General features: G+C 48.8%; 1 protein-coding gene across 1 annotated transcript in view; it reads right to left on the reverse strand.

Annotated features, from left to right (window-relative positions):
- Window positions 1-14,324, reverse strand: part of LOC123577288 (liprin-alpha-1-like) — a 464,712-nt gene extending 450,388 nt beyond the window's left edge. The window contains exons 1-8 of the mRNA XM_045439384.1: window positions 14,142-14,324; window positions 8,074-8,175; window positions 7,638-7,802; window positions 6,910-7,047; window positions 5,243-5,389; window positions 4,297-4,431; window positions 2,656-2,739; window positions 1,621-1,752 (exon numbers count right to left, since the gene is read on the reverse strand). Coding sequence (XP_045295340.1) covers window positions 1,621-1,752; window positions 2,656-2,739; window positions 4,297-4,431; window positions 5,243-5,389; window positions 6,910-7,047; window positions 7,638-7,802; window positions 8,074-8,175; window positions 14,142-14,309 — 1,071 coding nt within the window. The 5' untranslated portion in view covers window positions 14,310-14,324. The remainder of the gene's footprint in view (window positions 1-1,620; window positions 1,753-2,655; window positions 2,740-4,296; window positions 4,432-5,242; window positions 5,390-6,909; window positions 7,048-7,637; window positions 7,803-8,073; window positions 8,176-14,141) is intronic.
- Between the last annotated feature and the right edge of the window lie 11,356 nt (window positions 14,325-25,680).

Below are 25,680 nucleotides of genomic sequence, written 5' to 3' on the forward strand. Positions count from 1 at the left end.
TTCCTGCTGGGCAACGCTGCACTCAACGAACGGTTTACGCGAACATTTTAGCTTTCGAGCGAACCCCCGAAGGGACTCAGAAATCTGAACCCCACAGGCTGCTCGGCTCCAAGTCCGCCACATGCGTGCTATTCAGACTTGCGAGCGTGGGGCCGCTCGAAAGCACATTGGTGGCTCGCCTTGGAGGAAGTGTGAGCCCCACAGGACACCTGCTCCTTTCCAGTCTCAACCGATCACTGAATGAGTGAGAGATGGAAATACCTTCTCACGTTGCGTTTCTTCTAACTGGTTTCAGATTGCCAACTTCTCCTAACAGAGACTTCTGAGAAAGGTACTGACAGTCCTTTAGTGTTGATTCTTTCAAACGTTCCACATGCTAGAGCATGCCTACGTTTCTCTTTACGATAACGCAGCGCCACAGACAAGGCATGGAGCGGATGGCCATACCAACGATCAGGGTCACATGACCACAGAGTGAAATGCTGTCTGTGAAACTGCAGTAACAGCCTTTACTCATACTTTGTCCATGTGCAATTTCTTCACGGATCACCGTCTGACTGTAAGTGTGACAGGTTCCTAAGTTTACTTGCAGCAGGTACACTGGTTTGTACTAGCTTTTAGGGTCTGTGATGCCTCAGTCACTTGGGAAACCTGACCTAAGTTTCGTACATATACTTCCAATCTCACATACAACTATTCTACCGAAAGGCTGGCCCCAGTGATCAAGGTAGAACCTCACGTGGGGTATAATAACGCACCTCATGATGGGTTTTACCCAAAACAAGTGTGCTGTGTAATTAGCATTGCTCACTGGTGTCTGCAAGTGCCAATCTGAGGGAAGATTCTGGGCTCATCTACAGGGACACAGGTGTAACCAGAACCGGTAGTATCAGGTCTGCGTCCAACTGTCACCACCAGAGCTTCTCTCACAGAGATCCTATGATACTGCTTCCCTCCCGTTACACCTCAAGTGTATCCGTTATGATGGTGTAAGAGTCCAGCCTTAGACTCTTTCCAACCCAGATGAAAAGAGGGAAGGCAGGAGATGGAACAGGAGAAACTCTGTTTTCAGCTGGTTAAGTGCTTGACACAACTGCGCACTCCTAGCGGTCCGTCTGGACAAAAGAGGTAGAAATTAGCTCCCCAGACAAGAACCAGGCCGAAGGTTCCAGCACAGGGGTGGCAAACGAGGGCCTGCCGACCACATCCAGCCACCGCCGGGTCCTAGCAACAAAGGGTTATCGGCACACGGCCCCTCCCCTTAGTTATATACTGCCTATGGCTGGTTCTGTGCCCATCTTTGATTAGCATGAAGCTAGCTTACTCCTTACGTCTCAGTTAGTAAAAGCCTAAAATACTTCCTCTCGGGCTCTCCCCAGACCATACTCCTCTTCTAGACAGTGAGACGCACCTTCCCGCACACATACGTCGGGCAGGGACAGGACACTGGGAACTTAACGCAGACAGTGGCTAACAGCCTGCAGTTTTTCCGCGTGAAAGAATCATTTCTACTTTCTACAGTGGCTGTTAGCCTCTGCTCCACGCTGCTCCTCAGGATCACAACGTGAGCGTCTCCTCTGTGAGGACGGGGGCACTCAGCCGCTGTCTCTCATGTCCTACCTTATCTTCCACGGCAGCCATTCTCTCTTTCAGATGACGCTTCAGACGCTGGTCCGAGTCGTCAAGGAGTTGGTCGATAGTGTCTGAGAGACGTTGATTAGTCTCGTCCTTCAGTTTTTCTCTCTGCCTTACCTGAAAGAGAAGACGCAGGCTTCAAGCCAAAGTGCGAACACCGGCTCAGGCGTGCGAATGACCAGCGGTGTGACCCACACGCACGCCGTCCTCGGCTGCCCCTTCCCACGGCACTCTTTGGCGTGCTTGTGCGTCACTGCCAGCACCGACCTAGCGGGGCACAGAAACGCAGGAACCTGCTTCCCAGGGGTCATCACTTAGCAGGTCCCTTTGTTTCTGGGAAACAAAACACGCATGGGCCCTCACGAATGTCCTCATTATTAGCTCTCAGATGGGCTCAGGAGGCAGATGCACATGCAGGAAAGAGCATATTCTTAAGGGGATCAGCTCATCTACACACGGGAGGAGGAATATTCCGGGGCGGAAACAGAAGCTCGGATCTGGCCTCAGGGGGAAAGAAATGAATCCATTGACAAAACCGAAAGATTAAAAAAAAAATCCACTTTGGGAAAGATTCAGTGGTGAGAAAGACTTTCACCTGTTTTTCGTGAAATTCACACATCTCCTGAACGTTTTGTAATGGAAACTTGTATTTACCTCAAGTAATTTCCGAACGTAACCGCAAGGTTCACGGGTCTGTGTTTTATAGAACTCTCATCGATCGTATGGTTTAAAAACTTGTTTCTACCGCATATCCTGAATTAACCCAAAACAGAAGCGGCGAGGACAGGCCGGCAGGATTCAGGGGCTCCTGCCGGGCGGAGGGCCGTGGGGTACGGAGTACACATGTGCCCTGCAGTCGGGGGGCCCAGGGAAGAGGAAGAGCCCACAGGACACACCCGCAGGCTAGGCAATGGACAGTCCCTCCAGGCTCGGGCTTCCTCATCTCTAAGCCACACCTGCTGGCACCTCTTTCCTTGGGAGCAGGCAACAGAAAAGCGGCTGCTCCGCTCGGACACGTACCCGCTGCAGTTCTTGGTTCTTTTCCTCCAGCTGGGCCTCCATCTGGCGCAGCCTTTCCTCGATGTTGCCACGCCTCTGCTCGGCCTGTGGGCGACAGCGGGGTCAGAAGAGCTGGCTGCCCCACACCACACGCTGTGCCTACGCACGACATGCTGTGAGCGGCCTTCTGCCTGCTCACAGTCCCTACAGGCCTCATGCCTGCCAGTGGGAAGCAGTGGGCTTCCATGCTGGTGACCGGGGGTAGGCAATGGTCTCGTCCCCACCCCGGGTCCCGGATCCTTGGACGGTGCCTCGTCCCCCGGGAGACACCCCTGTCCACTCAGCACGGACAGGAGGAAGCAGCAAGCGGAAAGAGCAAACCGGCGTGCTGCCTTCCTAAGCTGGGAAGTTACTTCCAACAATTTAGCTTCCTCAGCAGCAGAGTGTCCAAAGACAAAGGGTCGGGCTACACGGCTGACCAGGAACAGGAGACAGGACAGGCGAGAAAAGAAACGGAGACTTGACATGCAGATCACCAAGGAGGAGAGGCTCTGTTGGAGCCTGGGCCTGTGGGCGCCCAATGCCGCCTGCCCGACTTGATGGCAGCCTTGAGGGTCATTATCCCGTGACGACCCCACCCCCTTCCCACTGGGACCCTCACTGCACTCGAACCGGTGACACAGAAGCACCGACAGGCTCCCTGCTACAGGTTCCCTCAGCCCAGGTTCTGGAAGGATGGACTGGCTGCCCAGTCACGGGCTCCCTAGTCCTGTGTGCATCACTCGATCCCAGCACCGACCACATCATATCTGGAAACTCCCTCTTCAACTGCTGCCTTCCTCTGTGGGTGGTGAGGGCTGTGAGAACTGGGAGGGCAGGGACTGTGTCGGGCACGTTCCTCGACTCTATTTGTGGAACCTCCGAGGGAATTCCTTAAAGATTTATTTCTTACAGGGGTGTCTGGGTGGCGCAGTCAGTCGGGTTCTGACTCTTGGCTTCAGCTCAGGTCATGAACTCAAGGTTTGGGCGTTCGAGCCCTGTGTCAGGCTCGGTGCTGATAGCATGGAGCCTACATGGCATTCTATCTCCTTCTTTCTGCCCCTCCCCTGCTCATGTATGTGCCCATGCTCGCTCTCTCTGTCTGTCTCAAAATAAATGAACATTTAAGAATGTTTCACATAAAAACGATTCTGTTTAAAAGAGGATAGGATTTTCTCATTTCTCGGAAAAATTCTATGCTTTTTTTGTTTTTTTTTTTCCTTCGGTAAGCTCTACACCCAACGGGGAGCTCAGACTCATGACCCTGAGATCAAGAGTCCCAAGCTCCACTGACTGAGCCAGCCAGGCACCCCTGTCCTTCTCTTACCCAAGGCTACTATCTTGAGCTTTGAGTCGCTGACTTAACTCTGAAAAGCAGTGAGTCTTGGATGCAACCAACGGCAAACAGCACACGTCGGACAAAACCGGAGGGAACAAAACTGGGGATGATGCCTGCCGTTTGAAAAGCATTCCAATCTCAGACAAAGTAGCACCGAAACCAGATCTCAGCCGGTTCGTGGAATTTGGCACGCCGACGTTACCGGTGAGAGATGAGATACAAGAACGGACCGCCATGAAAATGACATTCCCACCATGGGACCCAGAAGGAAACGGGGGCCCCACCTTGCAGAGGGTGGCCACCCTCTGGGCCGGCTCGGCTTCCACCTCGGGCAGCGACTTGGCCTTCCTCGGGGTCTGCTGCAGCTTCCGCTCCGCCACCTCCAGGCGCTCTTGCAACTGGCGGTTTTGAGCCTCAGTCTAGGAAATGAAGGCAAAGCATCAAAGCGTAGCAAGTCTTCTCTCCGTTTCCATTTTCAATAAAGTGAAACAAAATCTAAATGCAGAGATCTACTGTTAGTTCTGACTGAAGCCAACAGTTTGGTAGGTGCTTCAGAGTAACCCTTTCCTTTCTGCAAGGAGTCACCCACTGCCTTGGTCCTCGTTTCACTACGCAAAACATGTCTTGCCCAACTCTTTGCTCTTCTTCAGTATCTTCAACAAAGTTCCCACACATTAAAGAAAACCCATCTTCTGGAGGAGCTTGCTCGTGCTTCCTGACCAGTTAAGGAGAGAAGGGTTCGGTCCTAACCCTTCGTAAACATATTTATACTGTGGTCCGAGGGCTCGCTACATAGGACATTCTGAGGTGGGCACATCAGCCAGCACAGAGCTTCTGAGAGCATGCCTGATGCCAGTTGAGTTCTTTTTGGAAGTGTACCATTATTCAACAAAAACACTCTCCCTCTTGACCAAAAACGCGGAAAACTTCAACGTGGAAAACATAGACACGAGATTTTTTGTTAAAGGACTTTTAGGGAAGCCGAGGTGGCTCAGTCGGTTAAGCGTCCACCTTCGGCTCAGGTCATGATCTCATAGCTCATGGGGTCAACCCCGCCTCGTGCTCTGTGCTGACAGCTCAGAGCCTGGAGCCTGCTTTGGATTCTGTGTCTCCCTCTCTCCCTCTCTGGCCCTCCACTGCTCATGCTCGCTCGCTCTCTCTCTCTCACTCTGGCTCCCTCTCTCAAAAATAATTAATAAAAGTGGAATGAAGTTCAACGAAACCAACGACCTGTCGATGCAGAGAGTCCTTCTTTGCGATCTCGTTTTCAAGTTTATCCTTGAGGTCGTGCAGAGAGGTGGCTTCCTGCTGTGCCCTGAGGCAGCGCTTCTCAAGGGTAGTGATCCTCTCTTGCATGTCTTCCTTCTGGGCCGTGGCCTACAGCAGGTATTTCAGAGGGAAAACAGGGAAAGAATCAGCGTACGACACATTAACACACTCCAGACACAAAAACCGGGCGAAGTCCTCATTTTCCAAACAAACAGAAAAGTAGCATCCTCGGGGCACCTGGGTGGCTCAGCCGGTGTCGCTTTGTGAGTTGGCGCCCCGCGTCAGGCTCTGTGCCGACAGTGCGGAGGCTGCTCGGGATTCTGACCAGTTACCCAGGCTTATTCTTTCCCATGTGTTCAAAGACAAACGGATAATAGAGTCTCCCGGAAGTCACAACCTCGGTTGCCTCCGGACACCGTAGAGCTTTGCACACAACAGCGACTTGCCTCTGGAGGCACACACCATGAGACAACCATCCTTTTTCCGGGGAAAAGGTGGATGAAATCTCATCCAATGACCACAAAGTTGAAGCAGCAGGGTTAACAAATGGAAGCCAAACTCCACCTTTCATATAACTGGAAGTCATCTTCTATAGCCTAACCCTGTAACAACATTGTATCCCATGCTATCTGACACTGCAAATGGAACCAGGACGTCCTGCCCTGCGTTTCTTGTCCACCACCCGAAGGATTCCTCCTCCAGCCCTCCGTGTTTACTAAGCAATTTATGTCAGCAGGCTCAAGAGTGAAAGTGATGAGTCCTAAGAAATGATTTTCTGAATTCTCTGCATATTGAACTCTGCTGAGGGGTCTCTCCCCACCTTTGCCAAACAACAACTTCACTGAACGGGTTATATAATTTCTGCAAATACTTTTGTTTTAAATTCTGACACGACCTCACCCACACTAAGGTACTAAACAGACTGCTCGTGCACGTACACCCTCGAGGGTCTGACAGGGTCTTCCCGAGGTGGCACTGCCGGGCTGGGGGTGGGGTGTGCGGGGACTGTCTGCAAAGGGCAGCTCACAGTGACAGGAGGAGGCACAGAGAAACCATCCTACCCTTACTAGTTTCTGTGACAATGATCAGATTCCCATCGACGACCACACGTGCAGTAGCGGCCGCACTCCTCCATGACCTTACACCGGGACCAGCGGGCTGCCCCTCGCTCACTCTGACCGCCACGACCAGGAGCACGGAACCCCCGGGAGGAGGGCAGGGCGGCAGAGGCGGCCGTGACGGCCCCTCGGCAGAGCCGCCCTCGCACGGTCGTGCCCCCGGAAGCGACCTGGCAGCACCACGCTGGTTCCTACGTGCCGAGTGTGTTCCCAAAACGGACCGAGAGCACGGCATGGGCCGAGCTCAGGTGGCCCACACTCCACACCCGAGGCCACTCCGCCGCCTGCCCGCCAGGCCTCTGCAGGGGAGAGCCCAGGGAGGACAGATGCCACCACGCAGACGGGGAGGCAGCCCGCCCAGGCCCCGGAGTCACGTCCCGTTCTGCTGCTACTTCTACCAAACTCCAAACGTTCAAAACCCGTGGGAGACGAAGGACACGCTGGGCAAGGCCGAACCAAACACCCCACGTTTGGCTCGACGACGGCGTGGCCACTTCAACTGACACTCACTTCACGGACATCTCTTTGTAATATGGTGTTCATTGCTTCCGAAAGGATGAGGTCTTTCCTGGAGACGTCCAGGTCCTCTTCCAGCTTGGCCACGAGAGTGCACAGGGTAGCCAGGAGCTCTTTCATCTGGCTCTGCACCTTTGAAACTCAGAAAGGGAAGCAACGTGTGAGGGCCCCCACTGCTAGTCTTCATATGTTGTTTTAAAAACAATGGATAAAAAGGAAACCCCCTCCAACCAAATCCTGGGATGAGGTCTGGAGCTGAACTCTGCGTGTGGCCCCTAATTCTTCTTCTACGAAACTACACCCCTCCAGTGCCACACGTAACTGCTCTCTTACCTGGAAAAACAAAGGGATTGAGTTTGTACACAGAGGTGTTTCGTTAGTCCTTACTATACAGTTACCCTAAGATCCCCTTCGCCTCAAATAACATGACAGAATGCTGGGAAGGGTTTTCACGGATGCTCCTGTTCACAAACTTGCCTGTTAACCGCTTTCAATTTTACATGGGAGACAAATCTTCCCCGAAAGAAATTACATTATGCAATTTGTACTAGCCAATCGATACACACAACATTGCCACCAACTACTGCTTTTTGACCATACAGACCTGTCTTCTTACAAGAATTCGAGAAGATGAAAAGGAAACTCCAGTCACACAAACACACAAAGTGTGCCCACAACACACAGCATGTGCACAAATTGAGGACCGCCGTGGCTAGGCACACCGTTTCAGCCTCGGTCTTGTCCTTCTCCAATATGGAGTTGAGCACCTTGAGCACCTCCGCCTCACTGGACACGCCGGCCGGAGGCTTCGCCTGTCGCCGTATGACTGTTTTTTGAAGAGCTCTCTCGTGCCTGGAGACGAGCAACTCCAAATGTTCCAGCAGCAGCTGGCGGGAGAGGCAAAAGGAAAACCGTGTTTCAAGAACACCTTCAATTCCGGGCCTCAAGGTCACCAAATGCAAAACCAAGTCTGAATCCCTTCAATTCAGTTCCCAGGTAGGGAGCCACCCCCTCGAATGTGTTAAAATAGCCTTACTCCTCCTCACGGATCAAACAAGGTTTGAGAACAATAGGTCCCGGCCAACTCCACGGGGACACGTGGACAAGGGGAGCGAATGGTGTCCTGTGTTTAAAGACACTGGCAGTGCGCCTACTGACCCTGGTGTTGTTTCTCTCCGCCTTCAGGTTGGCGATCTCCTCCTCTCTCTGCACGAGCTGCTCCCTGCAGGTGTGGAGCTCTGCAGCGAGAGCTGCACACTCCTGGGGTCGGCGAGGGGACAAAAGTGGAGAGACACAGGGGGTCTTTACCAGAGCACACCAGGCCTCCGTGGCCCTCCAGAGTCCCAGCACCCACCACCCTCAAGTAGCATCACACACACCAGTCCCCTCCTCACCACCCACAGGAGTCCCGGGGATTTTCGGAGGGACCGACACTCAAGGGGACAGACATTTTCAGGTGCCTGGCAGGTCTAGGACTCAGGAACTCTGCTGACTCGGGAGCAACAGGCCGAGAAGCCTCCTGCCCGTCCCCGGCCTCTGGCCTCGTCTGGCAAGCAGGCTTGTGGAGCGGCAGTGGGGAAAGGCTGACGGTACTCAAAAGCTGCTGTCTTAGCCTGAACACCTGGCTCAATCAGACTCAACCATACCCAATGGACTTTTCACAAAGGATGGTAGGACTCTTGGCGAAAGGGCGAGTTTACGACTTCTTTCCTTAGTCAAGCAGGAAATCTTAGGGAGGAAGGGTTTCTGAGGAGAGTGATGCCAGGGCCCACCACCCCGCGTGGGGCTTCTCTCTCGCCAATACTGGGCGCCCGACCAGGACATGGCGTACAGGTGGGCTCCAAGGAGGTGGACGCACACTCTGCAGTCAGTCGAGCGCAGAGCCCGGTACAGGGCTCAATCCGTGAACCATGACATCATGACCTGAGCTGAAACCAAGAGTCAGACGCTTAACGCCCTGAGACACCCAGGCGCCCCAGAGCTTTTGTCTCTGTAGGACAAATGAGGGGATAAGGTTTACTTATCAACTGACATTCCAAAGAGAGAGTGGTTGATTTCAGCAATTCTAGAAAATCCAAGTACAAACTGGTGACATACTTCAAGTTCCTTCATAAATCAGCCCTTTCCAGGGGCGCCTGGGTGGCGCAGTCGGTTAAGCGTCCGACTTCAGCCAGGTCACGATCTCGCCGTCCGTGAGTTCGAGCCCCGCGTCGGGCTCTGGGCTGATGGCTCAGAGCCTGGAGCCTGTTTCCGATTCTGTGTCTCCCTCTCTCTCTGCCCCTCCCCCGTTCATGCTCTGTCTCTCTCTGTTCCAAAAATAAATAAACGTTGAAAAAAAAAATTAAAAAAAAAAAATCAGCCCTTTCCAAATCAACGGGAATGTTACCACAGAACTGACCACGTTCCTTGCAATCTGACTTGACAAGGTGAACCCACAGAAGCCTATCTGATCCTTGATGTAGGACTGTGCAGGCCCATTTCTATGTGGGGATTTTTGTTCCAATAAATACATTGGAAACTTTTCTGGAGATGTGTGACGTTTGGCAAGACTGGCAGATGAGCTGAGCAGCTACGAAGTACCAAAACTAGTAAGTAAAAGGGAGGCCAGGAGTGCATGAAATATACGCAGATAGTAGGCTATGAGAGCATTTCCTATCGGGAAAACATACACAAACCTACTCTCACAAGATAAAACGTATCATCTTGCACACAGAAACTGACCGTACCTACATGGTGCCATTTGCAGTCAAGAGAAAGGCAAACAAACGTGGAGACGCAGGATTAAGTCCTAACCGCATCACACGAGCTGTAGCAGACGCTGTCCTCTGGGGGAAGTGTGCACCACCTCCTGTTGCTATTGAGGTCCCCTCAAGTGTTGCACGAATCCACAAATCTGCTACTCGGCTCTTGGTAAGCACTTCCTTTCTCCAGTAAATCAAGCACCACAGGAAAAGTGATTTCTCAGGGTTCCTGCGTCATTTTCGCCGTGTTAAGGGCAATACCATGAACCTGAATTACAGCCTGGGACCCGTTTGAAGTGTCCCCAGGGATGCTGGACGTGCTCCCGCGATGCAGAGAAGACTCGTGGTATGACAAGAAAAGGCTGAATGGCCTGACATGTACCGAGGTCCACAGCTGCAGCTGCCAGCCGGCCAGCGTGAGGACCACGGAGGCACAAAGAAAGGGAAATTCTCGAAGCTCTCGTTGCAGCTACCCCAGCCCATGCAAAAACCTGGTGCTATTTGTGAGACATCTTTGTGTCTCGCGTGGAAGATGTGGCATCTCTGTGGATGTAGGACTGCTGTGAGACGGGCACACCTGCAGACTCAACTCAAACTGCAAGACAAGTGAAGACCTGACATCACGACGTAAGGCAGAAGGAAGGGAAGGATCGAAAACTGGCACATTTCACTGCAGGCACAGGATAGCTTGGTGCTTTTAGAAAGGGGTTTGGCTTTTAAAATGGTCCAGACGATAGGAGAAGCAGCTTCTACCACGAAGAGGAAGCACACGGTTTCCCAGACGCCCCAGAGAAGATTGCAGAGAAGAAGGAACTACCATCCACCGCATGTCGACCTCTCCAACACAAAAAGTGAAAACCCAAGAAAATCAGTTGAGGAGACCATGGCTGCCTGCACAGGTTTTTCGTGCAGAAGGAGGTGCCCCGTCGGGGGGAAAATGCCACAAACGACATTTATTCACGAGAAAGACAAGTGAGCACCAAGATGTTGGGTGGGAAGGGGTGAAGCAGCTACCGACTGAGCGGATACAGGCGGGGGTGTGATCAGGGCGGCTGGCCCTGTGCAGGAAGCTCACCCCAGGGTCCTGAAGGCAACAAGTCCCAGTGGCCAGTGGTCTGGCTGCACAGCCAGAGCCCTTGCCCCGGACCAGTTCCATCCCGGCTCTGTCCCTCAACTCAGGAAGCACGCTGAAAGCAAGGGACTGTCCTCCAAAGTTCTTCTGACATCGGACAAAGTCCTGGCCACCCAGAACCCCACGGGTCACCACCAATCGTGTCTTGGCGGCTCACTCGCTCCGGAGCGCAGCGGGTCTCAGTCAGCCTGCGGACCAGGGGCCACGAGGATCTGTGAGGCTCATGACACAGGCACTTTACAAGAAGGACAGTCAATGCTACCAAAGAGAACCGCCACAGAGGGAACATTATGAAAGTCAGGAAGATGCCAAGGGACGTTACAAAACACTCTGGGAAAACCATCAAGCCCAACACAATCAAGAAATCCCTGCTAGAGATGACTGTCCATACGACGTGCGTGATTTCCAGGACCTATGACACAGCCAATCAGGAAACTCATGAATGAGACTGTGCATATGGCAAAAAGAAAAAGAAAAAGAGTTGGGGGATGCAGGGATTCAAAAGGCGTATCCTACAGAAGGTCACGCGCACAGAGAAAAGCCCAGAGGAGGTCACAGAAGAAGACAGCACAGAGAGGAGATCTGGCGAAGCAGACGGAGGGCGAGGAAGGCGGCATGGAAGTGTCATCGCTGGAAAGCACGCTGCCACCAGGAGTGATCCGGCAGAGTCTCGGCTCCTTTCCCACATGGACCCTTCCACGACAAGGGCGCTGGGACTAAAGCCAGCCAGCCGTCTACGGAAACATTGGCCAGGAACAGAAAGGCCCTTCTGGAAAGCTGCACAGACAGTGCCCGCCTCCACCCCCATACGTATCGCCAGGCCCCAAGGCCCAAGCCTGCCCCAGCTAGCGGGTCCCCCCCACCCCATGCAGGTCTGCATATCAGCACATTTGTGAGGACCCACCCCCACTTTCCAGACAGCAAATCCTCACCAAGGTGCTCAGTGAACCACTTCGCCTGCCATGCACACGTCTGTGCGTGAAAATCGAGGGAGCATGCAGCCAGGCCGCCCGGGGCGCATGTGTGTCACCACCACCTAAGCGTTCATCAGGAGGAACATCGTGTGCGAGAACTGTGTGCACTCGGACAGCCTATCCTCACACGGGCATAAGGGCAGTAAGATCTGACAGAAAACGAATAACGTGTTGTTCCATAACCTGGCTTTCCAAACATGACATTTCCTTCTGGCAGGCCTCTCTCTGTCCCCGCCCAGAGAAGATGCCTCTCAGCCTACTATCACAGGCTGTCTTTGTAATGTAACAATGTGTCCAGGCTGTATTAGGAATAGGGCTGTAAAACTGCAGGCTAGCAAAGCTTTGTAACCATTCATTCCCCCGTGTATCTCCTAGGCCATGACGAAGCAATCGTACTGATTACACCAGGCCATCATGAAGCATTCACCCTTCACTGGTAACGCATGAATTGTGACATCCGTGAATACACAGGAATCTTTCCAATTCCTCCCATTCCGGACGCATAGTGCTAATGATACACGTAACAACAGCGTAGTGTGTCACCTGAGGCAGCACTGATGTGGGTTCTGATAGACAATTCATTCTAGAAACAAACGGAGAATACACTTAGGGATCAATACAGCGCAGAGCTGTGCACCTATTTCCCTGTGACGTAAAACTGTTTCTCTCGATTACTTGACTCGAGGAATAGAGTATAGAACACATACAAGACACAGGTGCTAATGCACTGTTTTTGTTTCTACTCAGGTTACTGGACAACAGGAGAGTTTGAACAGTTAAGTGTTCTGGGGACCAAACGTTATACACGGATTTTCAATCGTGGGCAGGGTGGAACCCCGAACACCAAGTTGTTCCACGGTCAGCTCTACTCATCCTTGGGGAAGAACGAAGCAAGCACGACCTTTGTGAACAACAGAAAAGAGTAAACTAGAAATAGATTTTCTGTTTTAATTTTTTAATGTCATTCTTTATTTCTTAGAGACGGAGAGCAGCAGGGGACGGGCAGAGTGAGAGGGAGACAAAGAATTGAAAGCAGACTCCAGGCTCTGGGCTGTCAGCTCAGAGCCCGTCTCGGGGGTTACCTCGCCAAGAAAAAGTTCATGACGGGGCCAAAGTCAGCCGCTTAACTGACTGAGCAACCTAGGAGCAGAAAAGGAGAAGTTTAGACGGTCCTCGTACACAAGGCATACGTGTTTCCCCAAAGGAGTCAGTGACCAAGTTGCTCGGCAACACCCGGCACTAAGGGCCAGCAGGCAGGACACAGATTCAGAAAGAAAGGCCATCTTCTCAGAGAGCGAGGCGTATTGTACACGGATGGGGCAGGACGCCAGCATCTCTGCACAGCAGGAAGCGCCCCCCGCCCCACAGCCAAGCTGCTGCGAGGTGAGTGGGGCCGGCGCAGGGAAGACCGCAGGACTCGGGCCCTCCCCGAGTCCACCCAAGTGATGACAGGGTACAGATCTCCAGAGACCTCACACGTGGCTTCTGAGACAGGCAAGCTCCACGCCACAGGACCCACGGACCAGCAGGGAGAGGGAAGAGCAGGAAAGAGGCAAAGCCATCTCCCTGGCTTCTGACCACCGGACCAGGGAGCAAGCTGCTCTGTTCCCAGGAGGAGGCACAGGTGTGGGGAGGAGGGTGGTGGCCCGTGTGGAGCTCAAGAGCCCACAGTCCGCCCAGATGGAGCTTCACTACGAGGTGCTTGGAAAGGCGTCCGGGAGACAGAGTGGGGTGCATGAACGGAGGGCAGCCGAACCTCCCAAGGAAAACCGCCTCCCCGAGTCTGACCCACGCCGACCCATGGGACAAAACGGCCATCCTGCGGCCGCACTGTGCACACGTTCCTCCTATTCCACCGAACCACACACTCCCATGCCCTTCTATTGCTCTCCGTAAAACCACATACGTCTCTGGGCGAGGTAACTGCAGCACATAGCGTTCAGCACCTAGTACAGTGCCTGCCACGCACTCCAGAACAGGTGAATGCTTTAGTGTACGCCTTGTACCCACACACGTAAATATTACACACGCTGCTTTTACACATTACGTAGTTCTGTAAAGGATATAAAGACGCACACTGTCCTGTGCTTTATGTGATGGGTGATGTGAGGGGCTTGTACCTGTTGCCTAAAGCACGAATCTTAGAGCTCAACCCACACGATAGAAGGAGTCACTCTACCCAATGACGTCCACACTGCATCCATTCTTGTCTCCTCCCCCAACCCACTATCCACACAGAACCAGCACCAGCTTTCAAAAAATTCAACAACATCATGCCGGTCCTGCCCCCTGAGGACACAACGACCGCAGGCCCTTATCTGAAAACCCAACTCCTTACGGGGTAGGTTCTGTCCCAACACCAGCTGCCCGGTGCCTCACCTGGCTCCGCTTCCGCTTCCATCGCTCACAACAAAGCCAAGCTCCTCCTTGACCCCGGCCTTTGGCCTCGGAGTCAGACTGCTGGGAGAGTGCTCGGTCAGCCTCAGCTCCCGAGCGACCTCTCCGGAAAAGGCCTTTCCGGAAGCACAGTGCGCAAGTAAGCGACATTTCCTCCTAACCCCTTCACTCATCCAGATACACTCTTCTCAGATGTGCCTCCACCACCGTCTCCGAGGAGCACAGCAGCCAGAGCCTGGCGACCACAATGGTGCAGAGTCACAAAAGGGCTCAACAAGGGTGGGTGGTTGTGTCTCTGCAGATGATTCGGGTGCACCAACACAGAAGCCCTTTTTGGGGGGGCTACACTGTACACATACAGACATCATAAGGACTCTAAACCCATATCTTTCTATAATAACACTGAATGTAAATGGACCAAATGCGCCAACCAAAAGACACAGGGTATCAGAATGGATAAAAAACCAAGACCCATCTATGTGCTGTCTACAAGAGACTCATTTTAGCCCTGAGGACACCTTTAGATTGAGAGTGAGGGGATGGAGAACTATTTATCATGCTACTGGAAGCCAAAAGAAAGCTGGAGTAGCCATACTTATATCAGACAAACTAGACTTTCAATCAAAGGCTGTAACAAGAGATGAAGAAGGGCATTTTATAATAATTACAGGGCCTATCCATCAGGAAGAGCTAACAATTATAAATGTCTATGCGCCGAATACAGGAGCCCCCAAATATAGAAAACAATTCCTCATAAACATGAGCAACCTTATTGATAAGAATGTGGTCATTGCAGGGGACTTTAACACTCCACTTACAGAAATGGATAGATCATCTAGACACACGGTCAATAAAGAAACAAGGGCCCTGAACGATACATTGGATCAGATGGACTTGACACATCTATTTAGAACTCTGCATCCCAAAGCAACAGAATATACTTTCTTCTCGAGTGCACATGGAACTTTCTCCAAGATACGTCATATACTGGGTCACAAAACAGCCCTTCATAAGTATACAAGAATTGAAATTGTACCATGCATGCTGTCAGACCACAAGGCTATGAAGCTTGAAATGAACCACAGGAAAAAGTCTGGAAAACCTCCCAAAGCATGGAGGTTAAAGAACACCCTACTAAAGAATGAGTGGGTCGACCAGGCAATTAGAGAAGAAATTGACAAATATACGGAAACAAACGAAAATGAAAATACAACAATCCAAACGCTTTGGGATGCAGCGAAGGCAGTCCTGAGAGGAAAATACATTGCGATCCAGGCCTATCTCCAGAAACAAGAGAAATCCCAAATACAAAATCTAACAGCACACCTAAAGGAAATAGAAGCAGAACAGCAAAGGCAGCCTAAACCCAGCAGAAGAGGAGAAATAAGAAAGATCAGAGCAGAAATAAACAATATAGAATCTAAAAAAAACTGTAGAGCAGATCAACGAAACCAAGAGTTGGTTTTTTGAAAAGATAAACAAGGGGTGCCTGGGTGGTGCAGTCGGTTAAGCGTCCGACTTCAGCCAGGTCACGATCTCGCGGTCTGTGAGTTCGAGCCCCGCGTCAGGCTCTGGGCTGATGGCTCGGAGCCTGGAGCCTGTTTCCGATTCTGTGTCTCCCTCTCTCTCTGCCCCTCCCCCGTTCATGCTCTGTCTCTCTCTGTCCCAAAAATAAATAAACGTTGAAAAAAAAAAATTGAAAAGATAAACAAAATTGACAAACCTCTAGCCAGGCTTCTCAAAAAGAAAAGGGAGATGACCCAAATAGATAAAATCATGAATGAAAAGGGAATTATTACAACCAATCCCTCAGAGATACAAACAATTCTCAGGGAATACTATGAAAACTTATATGCCAACACATTGGACAACCTAGAAGAAATGGACAAATTCCTAAACACGCACACTCTTCCAAAACTCAATCAGGAGGAAAGAGAAAGCTTGAGCAGACCCATCACCAGCGAAGAAATTGAATCGGTTATCAAAAATCTCCCAACAAATAAGAGTCCAGGACCAGATGGCTTCCCAGGGGAGTTCTACCAGACGTTTAAAGCAGAGATAATACCTATCCTTCTCAAGCTATGCCAAGAAATAGAAAGGGAAGGAAAACTTCCAGACTCATTCTATGAAGCCAGTATTACTTTGATTCCTAAACCAGACAGAGACCCAGTAAAAAAAGAGAACTACAGGCCAATATCCCTGATGAATATGGATGCAAGAATTCTCAATAAGATACTAGCAAATCGAATTCAACAGCATATAAAAAGAATTACCCACCATGATTAAGTGGGATTCATTCCTGGGATGCAGGGCTGGTTCAACATTCGCAAATCAAACAACGTGATACATCACAGTAAGGAAAGAAAAGATAAGAACCATATGAGCCTGTCAATCGATGCAGAAAAGGCCTTTGACAAAATTCAGCACCCTTTCCTAATAAAAACCCTGGAGAAAGTCGGGATAGAAGGAACATACTTAAAGATCATAAAAGCCATTTATGAAAAGCCCACAGCTAACATCATCCTCAATGGGGAAAAAATGAGAGCTTTTTCCCTGAGATCGGGAACGCGACGGGGATGCCCACTCTCAACGCTGTTGTTTAACATAGTGTTGGAAGTTCTAGCATCAGCAATCAGACAACAAAAGGAAATCAAAGGCATCCTAATTCGCAAAGATGAAGTCAAGCTTTCCCTTTTTGCAGATGACATGATACTATACATGGAAAATCTGATAGACTCCCCCAAAAGTCTGCTAGGACTGATACTGAATTCGGCAAAGTTGCAGGATGCAAAATCAATGTACAGAAATCAGTTGCATTCTTATACACTAACAATGAAGCAACGGAAAGACAAATAAAGAAGCTGATCCCATTCACAATTGCACCAAGAAGCATAAAATACCTAGGAATAACTCTAACCAAAGATGTAAAAGACCTGTATGCTGAAAACTATAGAAAGCTTATGAAGGTAATTGAAGAAGATATGAAGAAATGGAAAGACATTCCGTGCTCATGGATTGGATGAATAAATATTGTCAAAGTGTCAATACTACCCAAAGCTATCTACACATTCAATGCAATCCCAATGAAAATTGCAGCAGCATTCTTCTCGAAACTAGAACAAGCAATCCTAAAATTCATATGGAACCACAAAAGGCCCCGAATAGCCAAAGTAATTTTGAAGAAGAAGACCAGAGCAGGAGGCATCACAATCCCAGACTTTAGCCTCAACTACAAAGCTGTCATCATGAAGACAGCATGGTACTGGCACAAAAACAGACACATAGACCAATGGGATAGAATAGAAACCCCAGAACTAGACCCACAGACGTATGGCCAACTCATCTTTGACAAAGCAGGGAAGAACATCCAATGGAAAAAAGACAGTCTCTTTAACAAATGGTGCTGGGAGAACTGGACAGCAACATGCAGAAGGTTGAAACTAGACCACTTTCTCACATCATTCACAAAAATAAACTCAAAATGGATAAAGGACCTGAATGTGAGACAGGAAACCATCAAAACCCTAGAGGAGAAAGCAGGAAAAGATCTCTCTGACCTCAGCCGTAGCTATCTCTTACTCGACACATCCCCAAAGGCGAAGGAATGAAAAGCAAAAATGAATTACTGGGACCTTATGAAGATAAAAAGCTTCTGCACAGCAAAGGAAACAACCAGCAAAACTAAAAGGCAAACAACGGAATGGGAAAAGATATTTGCAAATGACATATCGGACAAAGGGCTAGTATCCAAAATCTATAAAGCGCTCACCAAACTCCACACCCAAAAAACAAATAACCCAGTGAACAAATGGGCAGAAAACATGAACAGACACTTCTCTAAAGAAGACATCCGGATGGCCAACAGGCACATGTAAAGATGCTCAACGTCGCTCCTCATCAGGGAAATACAAATCAAAACCACACTCAGATATCACCTCATGCCAGTCAGAGTGGCCAAAATGAACAAATCAAGAGACTATAGATGCTGGAGAGGATGTGGAGAAACGGGAACTCTCTTGCACTGTTGGTGGGAATGCAAATTGGTGCAGCCACTCTGGAAAACAGTGTGGAGGTTCCTCAAAAAATTAAAAATACACCTACCCTAGGACCCAGCAATAGCACTGCTAGGAATTTACCCAAGGGATACAGGAGTACTGATGCATAGGGGCACTTGTACCCCAATGTTTATAGCAGCACTCTCAACAATAGCCAAATGATGGAAAGAGCCTAAATGTCCATCAACTGATGAATGGATAAAGAAATTGTGGTTTATATACACAATGGAGTACTACGTGGCAATGAGAAAGAATGAAATATGGCCCTTTGTAGCAACATGGATGGAACTGGAGAGTGTGATGCTAAGTGAAATAAGCCATACAGAGAAAGACAGATACCATATGGTTTCACTCTTAGGTGGATCCTGAGAAACTTAAGAGAAACCCATGGGGGACAGGAAGAAAAAAAAAAAAAAAAAAAAAAAAAGGAGGTTAGAGTGGGAGAGAGCCAAAGCATAAGAGCCTCTTAAAAACTGAGAACAAACGGGGTTGATGGGGGGTGGGAGGGAGGGGAGGGTGGGTGATGGGTAATGAGGAGGGCACCTTTTGGGATGAGCACTGGGTGTTGTATGGAAAGCAATTTGACAATAAATTTCATATGTTGAAAAAAATAAATAAACATAAAAAAATTCCACAACATCATGCCGGTCCTTCCCCCTGAGGACACAACGACCCCAGGCCCTTATCTGAAAACCCAACTCCTTACGGGGTAGGTTCTGTCCCAACACCAGCTGCCCGGTGCCTCACCTGGCTCCGCTTCTGCTTCCATCGCTCACAACAAAGCCAAGCTCCTCCTTGACTCCCGCCTTTGGCCTCGGAGTCAGACTGCTGGGAGAGTGCTCGGTCAGCCTCAGCTCCCGAGCGACCTCTCCGGAAAAGGCCCTTCCGGAAGCACAGTGCACAAGTAAGCGACATTTCCTCCTAACCCCTTCGCTCGTCCAGATACACTCTTCTCAGATGTGCCTCCACCACCGTCTCCGAGGAGCACAGCAGCCAGAGCCTGGCGACCACAATGGTGCAGAGTCACAAAAGGGCTCAACAAGGGTGGGTGGTTGTGTCTCTGCAGATGATTCGGGTGCACCAACACAGAAGCCCTTTTTGTGGGGGCTACACTGTACACATACAGACATCATATGGACTCTAAACCCGTATCTTTCTATAATAACACTGAATGTAAATGGACCAAATGCGCCAACCAAAAGACACAGGGTATCAGAATGGATAAAAAAACCAAGACCCATCTATGTGCTGTCTACAAGAGACTCATTTTAGCCCTGAGGACACCTTTAGGTTGAGAGTGAGGGATGGAGAACTATTTATCATGCTACTGGAAGCCAAAAGAAAGCTGGAGTAGCCATACTTATATCAGACAAACTAGACTTTCAATCAAAGGCTGTAACAAGAGATGAAGAAGGGCATTTTATAATAATTACAGGGCCTATCCATCAGGAAGAGCTAACAATTATAAATGTCTATGCGCCGAATACAGGAGCCCCCAAATATAGAAAACAATTCCTCATAAACATGAGCAACCTTATTGATAAGAATGTGGTCATTGCAGGGGACTTTAACACTCCACTTACAGAAATGGATAGATCATCTAGACACACGGTCAATAAAGAAACAAGGGCCCTGAACGATACATTGGATCAGATGGACTTGACACATCTATTTAGAACTCTGCATCCCAAAGCAACAGAATATACTTTCTTCTCGAGTGCACATGGAACATTCTCCAAGATACGTCATATACTGGGTCACAAAACAGCCCTTCATAAGTATACAAGAATTGAAATTGTACCATGCATGCTGTCAGACCACAAGGCTATGAAGCTTGAAATGAACCACAGAAAAAAGTCTGGAAAACCTCCCAAAGCATGGAGGTTAAAGAACACCCTACTAAAGAATGAGTGGGTCGACCAGGCAATTAGAGAAGAAATTGACAAATATACGGAAACAAACGAAAAAGAAAATACAACAATCCAAACGCTTTGGGATGCAGCGAAGGCAGTCCTGAGAGGAAAATACGTTGCGATCCAGGCCTATCTCCAGAAACAAGAGAAATCCCAAATACAAAATCTAACAGCACACCTAAAGGAAATAGAAGCAGAACAGCAAAGGCAGCCTAAACCCAGCAGAAGAGGAGAAATAAGAAAGATCAGAGCAGAAATAAACAATATAGAATCTAAAAAAAACTGTAGAGCAGATCAACGAAACCAAGAGTTGGTTTTTTGAAAAGATAAACAAAATTGACAAACCTCTAGCCAGGCTTCTCAAAAAGAAAAGGGAGATGACCCAAATAGATAAAATCATGAATGAAAAGGGAATTATTACAACCAATCCCTCAGAGATACAAACAATTCTCAGGGAATACTATGAAAACTTATATGCCAACACATTGGACAACCTAGAAGAAATGGACAAATTCCTAAACACGCACACTCTTCCAAAACTCAATCAGGAGGAAAGAGAAAGCTTGAGCAGACCCATCACCAGCGAAGAAATTGAATCGGTTATCAAAAATCTCCCAACAAATAAGAGTCCAGGACCAGATGGCTTCCCAGGGGAGTTCTACCAGACGTTTAAAGCAGAGATAATACCTATCCTTCTCAAGCTATGCCAAGAAATAGAAAGGGAAGGAAAACTTCCAGACTCATTCTATGAAGCCAGTATTACTTTGATTCCTAAACCAGACAGAGACCCAGTAAAAAAAGAGAACTACAGGCCAATATCCCTGATGAATATGGATGCAAGAATTCTCAATAAGATACTAGCAAATCGAATTCAACAGCATATAAAAAGAATTACCCACCATGATTAAGTGGGATTCATTCCTGGGATGCAGGGCTGGTTCAACATTCGCAAATCAAACAACGTGATACATCACAGTAAGGAAAGAAAAGATAAGAACCATATGAGCCTGTCAATCGATGCAGAAAAGGCCTTTGACAAAATTCAGCACCCTTTCCTAATAAAAACCCTGGAGAAAGTCGGGATAGAAGGAACATACTTAAAGATCATAAAAGCCATTTATGAAAAGCCCACAGCTAACATCATCCTCAATGGGGAAAAAATGAGAGCTTTTTCCCTGAGATCAGGAACGCGACGGGGATGCCCACTCTCAACGCTGTTGTTTAACATAGTGTTGGAAGTTCTAGCATCAGCAATCAGACAACAAAAGGAAATCAAAGGCATCCTAATTCGCAAAGATGAAGTCAAGCTTTCCCTTTGTGCAGATGACATGATACTATACATGGAAAATCTGATAGACTCCCCCAAAAGTCTGCTAGGACTGATACCTGAATTTGGCAAAGTTGCAGGATGCAAAATCAATGTACAGAAATCACTTGCATTCTTATACACTAACAATGAAGCAACGGAAAGACAAATAAAGAAGCTGATCCCATTCACAATTGCACCAAGAAGCATAAAATACCTAGGAATAACTCTAACCAAAGATGTAAAAGATCTGTATGCTGAAAACTATAGAAAGCTTATGAAGGTAATTGAAGAAGATATGAAGAAATGGAAAGTCATTCCGTGCTCATGGATTGGAAGAATAAATATTGCAAAGTGTCAATACTACCCAAAGCTATCTACACATTCAATGCAATCCCAATGAAAATTGCAGCAGCATTCTTCTCGAAACTAGAACAAGCAATCCTAAAATTCATATGGAACCACAAAAGGCCCCGAATGGCCAAAGTAATTTTGAAGAAGAAGACCAAAGCAGGAGGCATCACAATCCCAGACTTTAGCCTCAACTACAAAGCTGTCATCATGAAGACAGCATGGTATTGGCACAAAAACAGACACATAGACCAATGGGATAGAATAGAAACCCCAGAACTAGACCCACAGATGTATGGCCAACTCATCTTTGACAAAGCAGGGAAGAACATCCAATGGAAAAAAGACAGTCTCTTTAACAAATGGTGCTGGGAGAACTGGACAGCAACATGCAGAAGGTTGAAACTAGACCACTTTCTCACACCATTCACAAAAATAAACTCAAAATGGATAAAGGACCTGAATGTGAGACAGGAAACCATCAAAACCCTAGAGGAGAAAGCAGGAAAAGACCTCTCTGACCTCAGCCGTAGCTATCTCTTACTCGACACATCCCCAAAGGCAAGGGAATGAAAAGCAAAAATGAATTACTGGGACCTTATGAAGATAAAAAGCTTCTGCACAGCAAAGGAAACAACCAGCAAAACTAAAAGGCAAACAACGGAATGGGAAAAGATATTTGCAAATGACATATCGGACAAAGGGCTAGTATCCAAAATCTATAAAGCGCTCACCAAACTCCACACCCAAAAAACAAATAACCCAGTGAACAAATGGGCAGAAAACATGAACAGACACTTCTCTAAAGAAGACATCCGGATGGCCAACAGGCACATGTAAAGATGCTCAACGTCGCTCCTCATCAGGGAAATACAAATCAAAACCACACTCAGATATCACCTCATGCCAGTCAGAGTGGCCAAAATGAACAAATCAAGAGACTATAGATGCTGGAGAGGATGTGGAGAAACGGGAACTCTCTTGCACTGTTGGTGGGAATGCAAATTGGTGCAGCCACTCTGGAAAACAGTGTGGAGGTTCCTCAAAAAATTAAAAATACACCTACCCTAGGACCCAGCAATAGCACTGCTAGGAATTTACCCAAGGGATACAGGAGTACTGATGCATAGGGGCACTTGTACCCCAATGTTTATAGCAGCACTCTCAACAATAGCCAAATGATGGAAAGAGCCTAAATGTCCATCAACTGATGAATGGATAAAGAAATTGTGGTTTATATACACAATGGAGTACTACGTGGCAATGAGAAAGAATGAAATATGGCCCTTTGTAGCAACATGGATGGAACTGGAGAGTGTGATGCTAAGTGAAATAAGCCATACAGAGAAAGACAGATACCATATGGTTTCACTCTTAGGTGGATCCTGAGAAACTTAAGAGAAACCCATGGGGGACAGGAAGAAAAAAAAAAAAAAAAAAAAAAAAAGGAGGTTAGAGTGGGAGAGAGCCAAAGCATAAGAGCCTCTTAAAAACTGAGAACAAACGGGGTTGATGGGGGGTGGGAGGGAGGGGAGGGTGGGTGATGGGTAATGAGGAGGGCACCTTTTGGGATGAGCACTGGGTGTTGTATGGAAAGCAATTTGACAATAAATTTCATATGTTGAAAAAAATAAATAAACATAAAAAAATTCCACAACATCATGCCGGTCCTTCCCCCTGAGGACACAACGACCCCAGGCCCTTATCTGAAAACCCAACTCCTTACGGGGTAGGTTCTGTCCCAACACCAGCTGCCCGGTGCCTCACCTGGCTCCGCTTCCGCTTCCATCGCTCACAACAAAGCCAAGCTCCTCCTTGACCCCGGCCTTTGGCCTCGGAGTCAGACTGCTGGGAGAGTGCTCGGTCAGCCTCAGCTCCCGAGCGACCTCTCCGGAAAAGGCCATTCCGGAACCACAGTGCGCAAGTAAGCGACATTTCCTCCTAACCCCTTCACTCGTCCAGATACACTCTTCTCAGATGTGCCTCCACCACCGTCTCCGAGGAGCACAGCAGCCAGAGCCTGGCGACCACAATGGTGCAGAGTCACAAAAGGGCTCAACAAGGGTGGGTGGTTGTGTCTCTGCAGATGATTCGGGTGCACCAACACAGAAGCCCTTTTTGGGGGGGCTACCCTGTACGCTTGAGGGGCATCCCGCCCCCAGCCTGCTTCAGATTCTGGCTCTCCCTCTGTCTGCCCCTCCCCTGGCCACACTCTCTGTCTCTCTAAATAGTAAATAAACATTACGAAAATTAGAAAACAAACCACACCGATCAAACACTCCCAGAATAACTGTCACTTAAGCGATCCACTTCATCTCGTTGCCCTGCCATAGCCAGCCCGTCATCACAAAGCCTGCCCTGGGCAGGCACCTGACAGGGGAGGAGGGCGGCCATGGCAGTGGGGGATAGGGAGCTGGGAGGCTGACACCATCACCACCCCATGGACGCTGGCTGAGCGTGGGCAAACTGGATGGTCATTTTAGAAGAACGACGGGTACTAGGCAAGGACTACTGGGTTTCGTTTTCTCCTGTAACAAATGCTGATGACCAAAATGTTTACTACGACTTCTCAGTCTTCCCTGGCTTGCTCTTATACATGTGAGTAGTCTGTTAATCAACACATCATGAACTAGGAAAGATGAGTTCAATTTGAAGCATGTTTGAAGGCATCAAGGAGACCCCGAGGCAGTCACCACTGGAAGGACTGAGACCCCAACAAAAGGGAAGCCCGCTGAGCCAACTCTAATGTTCAGAGTCCTCTCTCTCCCTCAAGACATGTGAGGATTCTGAATTTCCTCAGGGATTGGAGGCAATATACCAACGAGCTGCAAAGGAAACCTAACAGAAAGGCCAGCAGAAAGTCGCAGCTAACCGAGCTCTGGACAGCACAGGGAGGCACAGAAAATGAGCCCGGCACTCGGCAAGCACTGCCTGAGAAGCTGACCCTTCCATCATGTCATTGTGCTGTGGAGAAAATAACTGGGCTTTGGGACCTAGCATCAAGGACGGGTCCTCGGAAATACTCCAGGCCTCCAAATGGAGAGCCTGGAGGTCTACACGGGGGTGGGGGACAGCGTGAGCCCAGCTCACACTGCACCGTACAAAGACTGAGCCCCAGTCTCAACTCACTCACGCCTGAGTGGGCCCAATAACCGCCGCACTCGGGGTGTGTGGGATGAAATGCTGAAGGAATACAACCACACGAAGAGCCTCTATGCTTCTCCATACAGTCCAGAACAAAAATAAAAACAAAGAAGAAATGAAAAGACAAGACAAAAAAAAAGACAGAAAAGAGAAGAAAAAAGAAGAAAAAAGGAAAGAAAAGAAAAGAAAAGAAAAAAAATGAAAAGGAAACGAAATGAAGGGAAAGGAAAGGCAAGGAAACGAAAGGAAAGGAAATGAAAGGAAAGGTAAGGAAAGGAAGGGAAATGTAAGGCAAGGCAAGGCAAGGCAAGACAAGGCAAGGCAAAGCAAGGCCAGGAAATGAAAGGAATGCCTGGGTGGCTCAGTCGGGGAAGCATCCCACTTTGGTTCATGTCATGATCTGACGCTTTATGGTTTGAGTCCCGCATCGGGCTCTGTGGTGACAGTGAAGAGCCTGGAGCCTGCTTTGGATTCTGTGTCTCCCACTTTGTCTCCCCCTCCCCTGCTCAAGTTTTGTCTCTCTCTCTCTCTCTCTCTCTCTCTCTCTCTCAAAAGTAAATAATATTAACAAAAAAATTCTTTTAATAAGAAAAGGAAAGAAACAAACAAGCAAACAAAAAAAGAGAGGCACCTGGATAGCTCAGTCTACTCGTTTAAGTGACCAACACTTGGTTTCGGCTCACGTTTGTGAGTTTGAGCCCTGTGTTGGGCTCTCTACTGACAGAAAAGAGCCTCTCCTCAACAGTGTCTCT

Source organism: Leopardus geoffroyi, chromosome D2 (genome assembly GCF_018350155.1).
Source record: "Leopardus geoffroyi isolate Oge1 chromosome D2, O.geoffroyi_Oge1_pat1.0, whole genome shotgun sequence".
In the NCBI taxonomy this organism is placed as follows: domain Eukaryota; kingdom Metazoa; phylum Chordata; class Mammalia; order Carnivora; family Felidae; genus Leopardus; species Leopardus geoffroyi.